This window comes from Hemitrygon akajei, chromosome 3 (genome assembly GCF_048418815.1).
Source record: "Hemitrygon akajei chromosome 3, sHemAka1.3, whole genome shotgun sequence".
NCBI classification, from domain to species: Eukaryota; Metazoa; Chordata; class Chondrichthyes; order Myliobatiformes; family Dasyatidae; genus Hemitrygon; species Hemitrygon akajei.
Genome location: NC_133126.1, coordinates 35602800 through 35618635, shown reverse-complemented (window position 1 = coordinate 35618635; position 15836 = coordinate 35602800). Strand labels below are relative to the sequence as shown.

The following is a 15836-nucleotide window of genomic DNA, read 5'->3' as shown; positions in this document are numbered from 1 at the left end:
CTTATCTTGCCCTCAGTGGACTGCTATCTCATGGTTGAATGCCTCTGATCTTGCCCTCAGTGGATTGCTATCTCATGGTTCATCCAAGGCTTCTGATTGGGGAAGACTCAATGATTTTGTGGGACACTCTCATATACAGCTATTTTAATAAAGTCTGTTACAACCATGGTGTAGTCATTCAGATCCCTAGATGAGCCATGGAACATGGTCCAGTCCACCGACCCAAAGCAATCCCGTAGCCACTCCTCAGCTTCTTGTTACCATCTTTTTGTTGTTTTAATCTATGGAGCTTTGCTCTTTTAGCCTCTGCCAGTATGCAGGCAGAACAGCCAAGTGATCAGATTCCAGAGATACGGTCTTGGCATGGAACAGCAGGCATTCTTTATCTTAGCATAACAGTGGTCTAGTTTGTTGGGACTTCTGGTGCTTCAGGTTATATGCTGATGATAATTGGACAGGATTTTCATCAAACAGGCCTGGTTGAAGTCTCTAACTATGATTTGAAATGTATTAGGATGGACTGTTTCTTGTTTAGAGACTGCATCATGAGTGCTTGATTATAGCCAGCCTCTGGTGGTATGTAAGCTGCGGTCAGGGTCACGGATGAGAATTCCCTAAATAAGTAGAATGGATAGAATCGACAGCATTTGACCATTCCAAGTCGGGCAAAAACGATTTCAACAAAACTGCCACATTGGAACACCACTGAGAATTTATCATGAAACTCATACTTCCTCCTTTTGCCTTTTCCAAATCAGCAGTTTGGTCCATTCTGTAAATCAAGAAGCCTGATTGCTGTCTCTGGCGTGCTGGGAGAAAGCCATGTTTCAAAAGCATAGAATAGAGCAGACTCTCATTTCTCTCTGATACAGCAATCTTGCCCTCAGGTCCTCAATTTTGCTTTCCAACAACTGCACATTTGCCAATAAATTGCTAGGTAGAGGAGGCCACATCCATCTGCATTTCAGCCTGGCTTGTAGCCCCTCTCCTCCTCCTGCCTCGCTTCCAGTCATGGCGATGAACTAATGTCCTCTTAAAGGTGCTGTACATGACTGGTCCACCGAGTCCTTCAGACAATCAGGTGAGATCTGAAGATCATTAAGTTGATTTAAAAGTACATTGTTTAGAGGGAAGTTACATGATGCAGATGGCAGTGAGTAATTCAAAAGAGGTATATTTCAAAGAATATTTGGAACTATTGGCTGCAGCCCACAAAACATCCACATTGCGGATGATCAACGGAGCCTCTTGATGTCTTGAAATCTGCATGTATTTAGACACAAAATCAAGGGAAATATTGTAGCTTTATAAATCTCAGATTAAACCACACTTGGAGAATTGTGTTCAGTTCTGATCACCTCATTATAGAAAGGATGTGGAAGTTATAACGAGCGTGGAGAGGAGATTTACCAGGATGATGCCTGGATTAGAGAATTTGTCTTGTGTGGAAAGAATAAGCAAGCTTTTGAGTGAAGGAGCATGAGAGACAACTTTATTGAGATGCATAGAATTATAAGAAGTAGACAGCCAGCATCTTTTTCAAGGGTAGCAATGACTAATATCAAAGGAAATTTTAGGGGAGGTGTAAGATGTAAGTTTTTTACACAGAGTGGTAAGTGCCTGATATGCACTACTTGGTGAAGTGGTTGAGGCAAATACATTAGGGGCATTTAGCAACTCTTAAATAGGCACACGGATGAAAGAAACATGGAGGGTTATGAGCTATGTAGGAGGGAAGGGTTAGGTTGTCTATGGAGTAGGTTAGCAAAATACCTTGGGCCATAGGGCCCATGCTGTGCTGTAGTGTTCAATAGTATGTTTTATGTTCTAAAACAAGTGTGACAGTAAGTTTCTGGGTGTGAAATCAAGGTGTTTTTTAAAAATCCCATTGTCTGACCTCAACATGAGTGTAATATGAAACACTTGACTCCTTTTACTCAATACAACACTTCAATGTCAATCTAAGTTCTATGTTTAAGTCATAATGGACAGCCTGAATCAATGACTTTGTGATTCTGTCAAGAATACTATGGGAGCATTCAAAGTGTAGTCAAGTACATCAAAGCATAACTGGAGGATCACTGGAAATGGAAGGAAATTCCATAATAGCAAATGTTTAAGCTTATGAGTAACTACAAATGGAACCAATTTTCTACTGAAGAAATTATGTGGTGCTGACTGAAATGCACTTAATTAATACTTAATTCTAATTACATTTTACTATAAAATTACATCTTTCCTTAATTCTCCTTATTTAATACCAAACAAAAACCCAAGAGCTCACAAGAATTCAGGTTATTCATTGGCATTTCCTGAATTATGCAGACATAGAAACAATTGTCTTAGAATCTATTCTCAGAAACTATATGAAGTCTTCAGCATTCGGTAGGTATTGCTAAGATTCATTATAATAATTTTTCTCTGATATTTAAAAAAATTAAATTCCAAAATTGATAGAAAAAGTTAAGAATCAATACACATTTACTTACTATAACTTTGCTGAAAATGAAGTACATACCTGTTTCTGTCCGTGACTGTTGCAATGGCACTTGGAATGGGTTCAAAAATAACGTTGATTTCTGATCAACTGTGGCATGTTTCTGGGATTGTGCCTGTTCAGGACTTACCACAGTATTTAACGTAACCGGGTATTCCAGCTGTTGGTAATTCCTACAAATAAAATTCAGATGCAATTGCATTAGGCTCTTTGTCCTGCACCATTTTACTCTAGATCAATGTAAATTCAAAAGCATTTTCCCATGGGGCACTTTCAGCCTTTTGAATGTATTTATCTGAACAATTCCAGATAATGCTTCTGCTGCTCCCATATAAAACTCCCTTAGATCTATACTTCATTCTAATTGCTCCAATAATACCTACATTTTACCTTTACATCATCAAGCCTTTTGGCATTTAAGCTCTTTGACATTCCACCCTGTTTCAGACCTTATTAGTTACTTGCCTCTTGCACCTCCCCACAATCCCCTGTGGCTAATTCTCCCAGTCCTTTCTCTTAACACAACTTTTTTCTGGTTCTGATGACTTGCTATGGATGTGGAATCTTAATACTTGTTTTTTTCTACTTAGTTTCTGCACAATATAGGTATATATCTGACATTTTTTCTTTGTTTAATTTTCAGGTTTCTAGAATCTGCATTATTTTGCTTTTGCATACCACATTTAACTGCTATAGGGTAACTCACTTAGGAAAAGAAGTGCACCAGATGTTCTTCTCTATAAAGTTCTACCATTATGTAGTTGTTCCTTTACATTTTTGTGCAGGAGTAGCTTCAGGTCACTCCCACATATAGAAAATATTCAAAGGAAGCTACGTGAAAGGATATATAATTTCATAATATGGAAGAATAGATTGAATGGTTGAAAACAGATTTACAGTTCAGAATAGGGTACACTGTTTCCACTCAATCCTATTATCTCAACTACAAATAATCAAAATTCCAGATCCTCTTTCTTGGGGGACATGGGCACATTATAAAAGGGAGCTTTTACTGTCTATCTGTCATTGCACGTTAACAGTGGTTTGTTAAGTCATTCTAGAAGACATTTGTTTATGGGCCAACCACATTGCTGTGAGTTTGGTGTCAATTAGGCCAGACCACTTCAGTATAGCGGAAGGATGTTAATGTACCTTATGGGTTTCATAATAATCTGTCGGTGTTTGTGGTCAAAAGAAGACAAGCAAAATGAAAACAAGAGCAAGAGTTGGCCAATTAACTCCTAAGATGGCCCCAACTTTAAACATGATCAAAGCTGGTCCACCCCATTTCTATATGGCCCTCAAATTCCTGGTCTTTCAAATATAAACCTATTTTCTCTTTAACCACCTTCGATAATCTAGCCTCTACACCCTCCATGGCAGAGAATTCCAGTGATTCACCACCATCTGCAAACATAGTATTTCCTATGCACTTCAGTTTTAAATGACCATTCCCCAAACTTGTTAACAATAGATTCTCCCAGTTGTGCAAGCATTTTGATATCTACCACCTTAGGATCATATGTTTCAATGGTATTATCTTTCATTCTTCTAAATTTCAAAGAATATAGATACACACTGAATATAGCTACATGCATGTCTATTTCTGTAATTCCATCTGTTTTGCAAAAAAGGCCATTTGCCTTCCTAATCATTTACTACGTCTTTGTATTAACTTTTGTTAATGCTAGATATTATTCTAGTGAATTTAAATCATTTCTTCATGCTTGTGCCAGTATTCTGCATTCTCACAAGCAACTTTATGTGGGTAACTCAGACAAAATGTTCCACTCTCCCAGTAGGTAATGGGTTTATGAATGGTAGCAATCAGTGCCAAGGGCTGGCTGGGGTTGTCAGTATTGTTGGCCTGCCTTTGTCAGACCTCAATAGGTGTCATCTCAACAGATATGTCTGGGTATAACTTCTCCCTCAAATTTTTCCACACTAATTCCCATATTACGTAAACAAAAGACTGGCATCCCTGTCTTTCCAAACTATCCAACACTGTCTGACAACTGGTCCCTTATATTTCCTGAAACTTGTTCTCATTTTAGTTAATCCATAATTATGCTATTTATAATTTCATAGCTCCAAAATGATCCCTAACAGGTAATTCATGCATAAAATATCTAGACACTTCTGTATTTCATTCATCTGCTATCTTTCAACATTTAGATAATAATCTGCCTTTAGATTCCTCTTAGAAAAGTGAAAAAGACATTAATTTCCATTTACCAAGATTTCACCCACTCACTCAACTTATATGTGTCCTGTTGCAGAGGCCAAAAATCTTCATTACAATATTCTCTCCCACCTATTTTTGTAGCATCAAAAAACTTGAATACCTTTGTAATGCCCATGTGAGCAAGGAAAATTGTTTGACATACAAAAGCTTGTTTACATGTGTGGGCAATAAAACTGATGACAAAACCTAAAAATATATATTTGCATTTTTAGGAAATAACTAAAATCATCTTGATACTTTGGCAAAATGTGCTGGGATGAATGGGCAATGACTTAGAAGCAAAAGGTATAATAACCAAAGTAAACTACAACCGAATGGGCAGGCATAAATCAAAAAAATTGTGGCATAAAAGCCTATCGCCAATATTAGTGATCTAGGCCTATAACTTTGATTGGCAGCATTTAGCAGCAAAATGTGGTATCTTAAGATATTGAACAACTGTGGTAGAAAATAATTACTGCTGCATATAAACTGGAATTAACACTATGATATGGAGCAACACACACAAAATCTGCAGATGCTGGAAATCCAGAGTAGCACAAACAATTAATAATTTGTTTAAAGCTAAAAGACAGAAAATTAAGATAAAAGATTATTTCAAAGATGGAAAAAATGTCTTCCTTGCAGATCTATTCTGAACAGTCACATAGTAAATTGTATGTTCAAGTTATTCAAAGGTACGAGGTTTATAAATGTACTTGAAGGACTACCAACAGAACACATGCAAAGTAAGTGATTGGGTGTAAATATTGCTGAGGAAGTCTCACATATCAATATAAAACCACAGTCTATTGAACTAATTTGAAACTTAAAAATCCTTTTAGTTCAATAGCTGATATTCCTAGAAAATGTAGGAGCCTCACCATAAGTTCTCTGCAGGAAGTTCCTGTAAATACACCAATCTTAAGTACTTTTGCAGAGGGAAGTCTTGATCACATGTTCATGAAATCTTCAAGAACCAGGCAATTCACCCAAGCAATACAACAATTTCCTGTATGATGTGTAGCTTTCTATCAGATTTATTTCATACATTCATTTAATCTTAAAACTGTACCTTTGAACTTGTTCCTTTGAAGTGGCAATATTTGGCAGATTGATATGTGACAGACTTGATTGAAGTTCATTTAGTTCTTCATTACCAGAATCACCAAACTGGTAGAAGAAATATAAATACATATTAGAACATAGAACATAGAATGGTACAGCATGGGAACAGGCGCTTAAATTTAAAAAACCCAAAAGCTAATCTCTCCACCCTACACTATGTTCATATACCTTCATCTTCCTCATACTACTCATGTGTCTATCTAAACATCTCTTAAAAGTCTCTAATATATTTGCTTCTACCATTATACTAGGCAATACATTCCTGGCACCCACCACTCTCTGAGTAAAAAAGCTTACACTTCACATCCCGTTTGAACCTACTCCCTCTCACTTTCAATGAATGCCCTCTGGTATTAGACATTTCAATCCAGGGAAAAAGACACTCCCTATCTACTCAGTCTATATCTTTCATCATCCAATAAACCTCTATCAGATTTCCCTTCAGCCTTCACCGTTCCAAAGAAATAAACCCAAGTTTGCCCAGCCTCTCATGAAAGCGCAAGTCCTCTAAACCAGGCAGCATCCTGGTAAACCTCTTCTGCAGCCATTATATGTGGATGCAGAATTAAGCAAGAATTCTAAAGTTCTGCTTAATTAGTACATGATTGGGTTATTTTCTGCATTACTGTACTTCAATTATGAGAATTAAATAAATTCAGGAATGTTGCAATCATTCTCTTGGTTCTACGTTTAAAATTTCAGATCTCGGACAGCCAAACTGCATTCTATAACTCAAGCTGTGTATTACCAATTATAATAGTTGCAGTAAAGTACATTAATCACTTCTACTCTCTAGTGATAATTCTAGTAACAACACCTACTAAAGTTTATATAATAGAGTAACACATAAAAAAATTACAAGTTGCAATGCAAATTTAAAAAGACAAGTTACCTGTGCAGCATTCTCCAACTGTTCATACTTATCTTCAGATGCCTTCTCTTGTCTGAGCGTATTAATATGTTGCAGAACATTACTTGTGTCTATTTTTAACCTGGCACTATTAGTGTTAAATGAGTAATACAAAACATACTAAACTTTAGTGGGATTACTCTTACAATTTGAACATAATGTCAGATGATATCAACAATGTTCATACCACTACCAGTTGACTCACTGATTATCAACTTCTAGGTAGAAATTTTGTATTTTAAGATTTTGAAGTTATAACTCTATCTCTTCAGGTTTTTTTTTGCTCAGGTAATGTTGACTCCAGATTGGTGCTATACTTATGTTATTGGAAGTATCATAACCCAAAAACACTTCATATCAAGTCTACATTAAAATGTAAATATGATTTGAATTACAAACACTGCAATTGCAAATATTCTATAGTCTTTCTCACATATAAAACAACATAAAATTTGCAAAAGTACAAAATGACATGCATTTAAAGTGAGAGAGGAAAAGTTTACAGGAAATCTATGAGGCAATGTTTTTTTACAGAGAGATAGGTGGTACTGGTGAAAACTGATACAATAGTGATTTTTAAGAGGCTATTAGATAGACATACAAATATGCAGGAAGTAGAGGGTCATGGCTCATGTGCAAACAGAAGAAATTCAATTTAACTTGGCGTTGTGTTCAGTGCAGATACTGTGGGCCAAAGGGCCTGTTCCTATGCTGTGCTGTCCTATGTTCCATATACTAAAATATAAACCAAGCTTAGCAAAATGAAAAAAAAATAGCAGATACATATTTTTAAGATTTTTTATATCAACAGAAAGATCCTTTGAATTATCTTCCGCATAGAGTGGAAATAGATTTATCAGGATTAGCTATTTTCGTAGGAGTAGGAGTAAGAAAAAGATTAGCATGTAGAGGGTGCCACCACTCAAGGTAAACTCAAATCAAATTCCAAGGAATGATTGATTTGAACCATATTTTTAAGAGGGATGGGATTGGATGGAACTTTTTCCTAATCTGGCAGAGCTTGTTTCATTACTTAATTGCAACAAATCACTTCTGATTTGCAGTTTGATAAATTTTGGAAAGAAATATTTCAAACTAACACGAAGCTTTTTAAAGTAAACTTTAAACCTAATCCTCTGACTGCCTTGTTTGGCATTGGTTGAGGAAATTATTTTACTCTTAAGCTGAATGATTTGCATATTTTGGTTTTTATTTCTCTTTTAGCCAGAAGAGTTTTGTTGCTTAAATGGAAAGATGCCGATCCGCCTACTCATGCCCATTGATTGACTGACGTTATGTCATGTTTAAATTTAGAGAATATTAGGTGTTCTATTTCTGTACCTAGACAAGATTTTTTCACATTATAGGGACCTTTTTGGAACTACTTTCACAATCTTTGACTTGTTCAGCAATGATGATGGCTATTATATGTCTGAATTTACGACTATGTTCAGGATTTTTTTTCTTTTCTTTTAACCAAACAGCTGTTTTTATTTCTCTTTTTCTTCTTGTTATGGGGTTTTGATTTTGTGTTAGATTAGAATAAAATATACCTTTTCATTATCACGTTTAATTTACTATACGTAGATATGGGGCATTTCAACTTTGTTTCTGTTTTCATAATATCATAATGTATTTGTATTCATCTATGCAAGTAATCAATAAAAATATTGAAAAAGAAAAAAATGATACATCAGTTTGAGTTAGGATTCAAATAAATATTTTTTGTAAACTGGAGTATTAAAAACAAGGCTTAAATCAGTTGAAATTCATTATAATCAAGCAATTGTGGAAGTGCCTCTCCAGTGCAAGGAATGAGGAAAACTAGCAACATTTTGTCTTGCCTTTTGACGGTGTGGTGATGTGACATAACTGTTAGGTGTAAGTAATGATCTTCAGGAAGTTTAGACCTTTTAACAATGTCTCTGGGAGCCTTGGTGGGCATTAGCCTTAACAATACTAATGACTCAGAGCCTTTACTGTGTCTATACTAATGTAAAGCAGAAAGGTTGATGTGGTTTCCATGTAGCCTTCAAGTTCTGTTACTTACACTTCCAATTTTAAAACTTAAAGACATCTTATATTGATTCATAATTATTGTTACGATTACATGGAACAATGAAAATGCATAATGTGCACTAAATATATATATATAAAACACCATTAAGAGTGCATAACTGTGTTACATTCAACCAAACATAATAATAAAAAAATAATCTTGCTGATACATTTCTAGAGCCCATTCATGGAATGATTCAAAAGATGATGGCTCTGTGAAAGAGATAGAAAAATGCAATTATTTCTTTTAAAATAAAAACACTTTCCATTGTAGGCTTTTCATTCTAATTCTACTGCACTAATCAAATTTTAATTACCTAGAAGGTCTGCAAGGAACTCTGCCTTTTGTTTCATTTGTTCAGTGCAGTTCAATACTCTACATCGAATGTCTTCCAACTCTACTTTTTTTCTTAAAAACTCTTTAGCTTGAGGAAATTCAGAATACTGTGATTGATGCTGTTGCAGAATATCTTTGTATTGCTTTATATATTCCTGATACATTTCCCTGTGAAAATTCAATTTTCCTTGCAATATTAATTGATAGATATCTCTTGTGCCATTAAAAAGCACATAGCATACAGTATATCATTATAATTCAGTAAAATATTCAGAAAATATCATAAAATAATTACCTTATTTTCTTCTAGCCCATCCTCAAACAACAGATAAATCACTGATTATCTTCTTTAAAATTAATTTACAGAATATGCATGTCAGTGAAAAGACTAGCAATTATTCCCCATCCTCAACAGCCTTCATGATGGTTTATGGACCAATGTTGTAGAACTGATAAAGATATTGGCGCAAGGTTTCAATTAGTAATGCTTAGGAATGATGATGAATTTCCAAACTAAAATAGTGTGAGTGAACGAGTGGAATTGTGGTGGTGATATCTAATTGATATCTTCATTCTTTCTGATTTCAGAGGTCAGTAGGTAGGAAAATGCTTTGGAAAAGTGATGGGGAATAACTACATTACATTTTATAGAGGATATATATTGCAAAATGTGTGTTGGTAGTGGAGGGAATGAATGTTTAAGGTGACAAGTAGGTTACATCTCTGCTTTATATTAATGGTGTTGAATTAGATACATATATAAGAGAAAAGTATTCCATCACACTCCTGGCTTGAAAATTATAAATGGTGGAAAAGGTTAAGGAATTAGGGGCACTCCAGCACAAGATGCTCAATAATCCTATTCATCTGGCAAAGATGACCACAGCAGACAGCCACAAGAAAAAGATTGCATAACTAGATCTATGGATAGAGTTTTAAACACAATAGTAGAGGAGTTCAACAGACTGGAAAAGTATGGATAACAAAAAAGGGAAGGAGAGCACAAGAGAGGCCACTGAAGTCTCCAGAATAAAAAATAAGAAAGAAAGTTTAGAAAAAGATGAGAATCTAACTTCAGACAACATGGTGACAAATTTGAGAAGAGGAATGGTGAGTGCAAGAATTAAGTTATTATATATTTGAAATCAAGCAATTTAAGAAATAAGGTATATAAGCTTATAGCGTAGTTAGAAATTAGCAGGTAGAATATTGTGAGCATCACAGAATCATGGCTGAAAGATCACAGCTGGGAGCTAAATATCCAAAGATTGTAACAAAAAGATAAGCAGGTGGGCAGAGGGGAGTGACGTGATTCTGTTGGTAAAAAAACCAAATCAAATCCTTAGCAAGAAGTAACAGGATCTGAAAATGTAGTATCCTTGTGGGTAGAGTTAAGAAATTGCAAGGGTAAAAAGATTCTGATAAGAGTTATATACAGGCCCCTGAATATTAGCCACGATATGGAGTACAAATTACAGCAGGTGAAAGAAAAGACATGTAAGAAAGGCAATGTTACGGTAGTCTTGGGGGGCCTCAATATTCCGGTAGACTGAGAAAATCAGGCTGGCATTGGATCCTAAGAGAAGAAATTTGTTGAATGCCTACAAGACAGATTTTAGAGCAGCTTGTGGTTGAACTCACTAGGTAAAGGACAATTCTGTATTTGCGGTTGTGTAATGAACCAGATTTGATTAGGGAACTTAAGGTAAAGGAACCTTTAGGAGACAGTGATCATAATATGATATAATTCACCCTGAGGTTTAAGAGGGAGAAGATAAATTCAGATGTATTGGTATTACAATTAACTACAAAGACATGAGACAGGAGCTGGACAAGGTTGATTGGAGGCAGACCTTAGCAAGGATGACAGTGGAACAGCAAAAGCAGGAGTTTCTGTGAGTAATTTGTAAGATACAGGATCACTTCATCCAAAAGAAGAACATTTAAAAAGTGAGGATATGGGGACTGTGGCTAATAAAGGAAATCAAAGACAGCATAAAGGCAAGAGAGTACATATAATATTGCAAGACATAGCAGGAAACCAGAGGAATGGGAAGCTTTTAACAACCAACAGAATGCGACTGAAAAGCAACATGAAGTTAGCCAATAATCTAAAAGGGGATACTATGTTTTTCAAATACTATATAGAAGGTAAAGGCAAGGCTAGAGTAGATATTGGACTGCTGGAAAATGACACTGCAGCAGGAGTAATGGGGATCAAAGAAATGGCTGATGAACTGAATATTATACATTAGTCTTCACTGTGGAAAATACCAGCAACATGCCAGAAGTTCAAGCAAGTCAAGGGTCAGAAGTGAGTGTAGTCGCAATCACTAAGGAGAAGGTGCTTGGGAAACTGAAAGATCTGAAGGTGGATATACCATCTGCACAGAATGGACCATCACTACACCTCAGGGTTCTGAAGCGAGAACTGAAGGGAATATGGAGGCATTTGTAGTGATCTATCAAAACTCACTAGAGTCAGGAACAGTTCCAGTAGACTGGAAAATTACAAATTTCACACCACTCTTTAAGAAGGGAGGAAGCCAAAAGACAGAAAACTATAGACTGGTTAGCCTGACTTCAGTGGTTTGTAAGATTTTAGAGTCCATTGTTCGCGATGCCATTTTGCGGTACATTGAAGCACATGATAAAACAGGTTGAAGATATCATGTTTTCCTTAAGGGAAGATCCTGCCTGACAGATCTGCTGGAATTCTTTGAGGAAGTAATAGACAAAGGGAGAGTTAACAGATGTTGTCTACTTGGATTTTCAGATGCCCTTTGACTAAGTGCTGCATATGAGGATGTTGTCCAAGATAGGAGACAATGGTATTACAGGAAGGTCACTAGCATGGATAGAAGATTAGCTGACCAGCAGAAGGCAAAGAGTGGAAGTAAAAGGGGCCTTTTCTGGTTGACTGCCAGTAATGAGTCATGTTCTGCTGGGTTTGGTGTTGGGCTGCTACTTTTCATTTTCTATGTTAATGATCTGGATGATGAAATTGATGGTTTTGCAGCCACATTGGTGGATGATACAAAAATAGTTGGATAGGCAAGTAGTGTTGAGAAAGCAGGGAGTCTGCAGAAGAATTTGGACAGGTTAGGAGACAGGGCCAGAAGTGGCAGATGGAATACAGCAGAGGGAAGTGTATGGTCATGCACTTTGGTAGAAGGAATAAAGGTGTAGATTATTTCCTAAATGGGGAGAAAATTCAGAAATTGAAGGTGCAAAAGGACTTGAGAATCCTAGAGCAAGATTACCTAATGGTTAACTTGCAAGTTGAATCAGTAGTAAGGAAGACAAATACAATGTTAGCATCCATTTTGACTGGATTCAAGTATTAAAGAATATAATGTTGAGGTTTTTAAGGTGCTAGTCATACCACATTTGGAGCATTGTGAGCAGTTTTGGACCCCTTATCTAAATAAGGATGTACTGGCATTGGAGAGGCTCCAGATGAGGTTTATGAGAATGATCCCAGGGGTGAAAGGGTTAATGTATGAAGAGCATTTGATGATTCTAGGTCATTAGTAACCAGTTAAAGATACTTATTTATGAATTAGTAAATGAGAACCTAGGGCTACTTACTCCAGCAGCATATTAAAAACATACTCATAAATAAGTGCAGGAGTGGTTACCAATGGCAATGGATAAGGGAACACACTATTCCGCCATGGAGGGCAAAATTAGGAAAGCTCTGTTATTATGCTTTTAAAGTAGAGAGAGTTGAAAAGTATAACCAGCACAAAGAAAACTGAATGTATACCCTGCTGTGAAAGGAATGGGGGGGACGGACGGACAAAATAGAGGGTTATACAGTTATGAGTGGCATAGACAGGGCAGATGCAATCTCCATGGTAGAGGAGTCTAAAACTAGATGGCAAAGGTTTAAAGTGGGAGAGGGACGATTTAAACAGGACTTGAGAGGCAACTTCACGCAGAGTGAGATGCATATATGGAAAGAGCTGCCAGAGGAGGTGGAACAGGCATGAACAATTACCATGTTTAAAAGACAATTGAATATGGACAGGCATATGCACTCCAAACCACACACATATTTGTTGCACAAGAGTAAAATGCAGGCATGTGAGAATAATGTAGATAGGCATCTTGCTTAGCATAGACAAGCTGGGCTGAAGGGCTATATAACTCTATAAATCTATGGGAATCTACATTGCTTACTTATCTCTCATTGTGCTAGCACGCTGCTCTACAAGCTGCTTCTGAAAATTTTCTTCATGCTGTGTTAGGAATAAACACGTTGGCTTCCACCTAATCCACAAGAACAGATGTTCAGTTCAAAGTAAATTTATTATCAAAGTAAATTTATATACCTATGTTACCATATACAGTACTAGTTTAAGATTCATCATCTTGTAGGCATATAAACAGAGAGACTGACAAACAACCAATGTGAAAAAGAAGACTATCTGTGCAAGTAAGAAATATACTGTAATACTGAGAAAATGAGTTTTAAAGTGAGTCTGTATGTTGTAGAATTAGTTCAGTACAGTGGTGATTAAAATTATCCATGCCAGTTCAGGATCCTGATGGTTGTACTGTATTAATGGTTCCTGGTGGAGTGGGACCTGAAGCTTCTGTAACTACTGCCCAATGGTAGCAGCAAGAAGAGAGCATGGACTGAATATCTGGGGTATTTGATGATTGATGCTGCTTTCTTGTGGCAGAACAATTCAAAAATAATTCACAATAATCAAGTTAACCTTTACTACAATGATACAAGACATTGGTGAGTCCACACTGGGTGGCCCTTAGTCAACGAGAGATCTACTACCCCAACACCTCCTTTTATAACAGAATCCTTGATTTGAACAGGCAACACCTCTGCCACAATTATTCTCAACACTAGTATCCCACAAGGATGCTATCTTGGCCTCCTACTATAAACTCACACACATTATACTATATACTCACACACATAGCCAGATTCTGCTCTAATCCATTGTTAGGTTTGCAAATGATACCACTGTAATAGGCTGTATCTCAAATAATGAGTCAAAATATCAATTATACCTGACATTCAAATTTTTGGGAAAAATGAATCCCAGTTTCCTATTCGCAAATTAATTTTCCTTGTTGGGAAGAAGCAAACAAGCTAAGGCTCCTCAGATATATTATTAGATACATTATGATGATGGAATAGATGGCTTTGTTGCCAAGTTTGCAGATGATACGTAGATCGATGGAGAGGCAGGTAGTGGAAACAGGAAGGCTGCAGAAGGACTTAGACAGATTAGGAGAATGGGCAAGAAAGTGGTAAATGAAATACAAAGTTGGTAAATGCATAGTCATGCACTTTGGTAGAAGAAATAAATGTGCAGTTTATTTTCCAGCTGGGGAGGAAATCCAAAAATCTGAGATGCCATGGTACTTGGGAGTCCTTGTGCAGAACACCCTAAAGGTTAACTTGCAGGTTGAGTTGGTGGTGAGGAAGGTAAAAGCAATGTTAGGATTAATTTCAAGAGGTCTAGAACACAAGAACAAAGATGTGATGCTGAGGCTTTATAAGACATTGGTGAGGCCTCACCATGAGTATTGTGAACAGATTTGGACTAAGAAAAGATGTGCCAGCATTGGAGAGGTTTCAGAGGAGGTTCACAAGCATGATTACAGGAACGAAAGAATTATCATACCAGGAAAATTTGATAACTCTGGGTGTATATTTGCTGGAATTTAGAAGAATGAGGGGATTCTCACTGAAACCTTTCAAATGTTGAAAGATTTTGATGGAGTAGATGTGAAAAAGATGTTTCCCATGGGAGTCTAGGACAAGAGGTCACAGCCTCAAGATAGCAGGGCATCTATTTAAGACAGATGCAGAGAAATTTCTTTAGCCAGAGGGTGGTGAATTGTGGAATTTGTTACCACAGGCAGCTGTGGTGGCCAGGTCCTTGGGTGTATTTAAAGTGGAGATTGAAGGGTTCTTGATTGGCCACAACATCAACGGTTACAGTGAGCAGGCCAGGGAGCGGGGCTGAGGAGGGAAAAATAAAGATCAGCCATGTTTGAATAGCCGAGCAGACTTGATGGGCCAAATGGCCTAATTCTGCTCCTATATCTTATAGTCTCATCAGCACAATCAAATAAAGGAGATGTCCTGCTGTGGTGTGTATAGAGGGGTACAGTGAGGGGTTTCTAATTACAATATTTCTGCTGCCACCATGGTTTTGAAAACAAATTGATAGGAGTTAAATCCAAATTCAAGGGCAGTTGCTGGGTAGCATTCTCTGGTGCCAGCTCAATCTAGAAGAAGGATGCCATTAGTAGCTATGTTCACTTGCTGTTACTTCAACCTTCTGTAACAATAATAACATTCATTCTCAGTAAAATATCCTAGCATAAGGCTTATTCCTTCATTATTACTGTTGGACATTATGCAGCATGTGGCCAGAAGTCAGGACTCCAGCCATAAATGAGTGCAAGCAGCTTAGGTAAGAAGTTTTCACAAAAATGAGGACAATAGCAATGTTGGACTTAAAGAGGAAGAGTGTGAAATATTGATGGGATAAACATAGAAGCAGAGATAGATTTCAAGGGTTTTGCATGTTGATAACAGAAGTGTGTTTGATGTAGCTGTCCTGGAATTTTGTAATACTTCTGACAAAGTCCATATAACACGCTAATTAAAAAGCAAAAGCCTAAGGGATTCAAGATGGAA

The 15836-nt window shown here is 36.8% G+C and overlaps 1 protein-coding gene across 1 annotated transcript in view; it reads right to left on the bottom strand.

Moving 5' to 3' along the window:
* The window catches only part of LOC140724855 (protein SIX6OS1), a 71468-nt gene that overhangs the window by 33951 nt on the left and 21681 nt on the right, over positions 1 to 15836 (bottom strand). The window contains exons 6-11 of the mRNA XM_073039547.1: positions 13340 to 13429; positions 9135 to 9322; positions 8988 to 9030; positions 6742 to 6847; positions 5797 to 5894; positions 2519 to 2670 (exon numbers count right to left, since the gene is read on the bottom strand). Coding sequence (XP_072895648.1) covers positions 2519 to 2670; positions 5797 to 5894; positions 6742 to 6847; positions 8988 to 9030; positions 9135 to 9322; positions 13340 to 13429 — 677 coding nt within the window. The remainder of the gene's footprint in view (positions 1 to 2518; positions 2671 to 5796; positions 5895 to 6741; positions 6848 to 8987; positions 9031 to 9134; positions 9323 to 13339; positions 13430 to 15836) is intronic.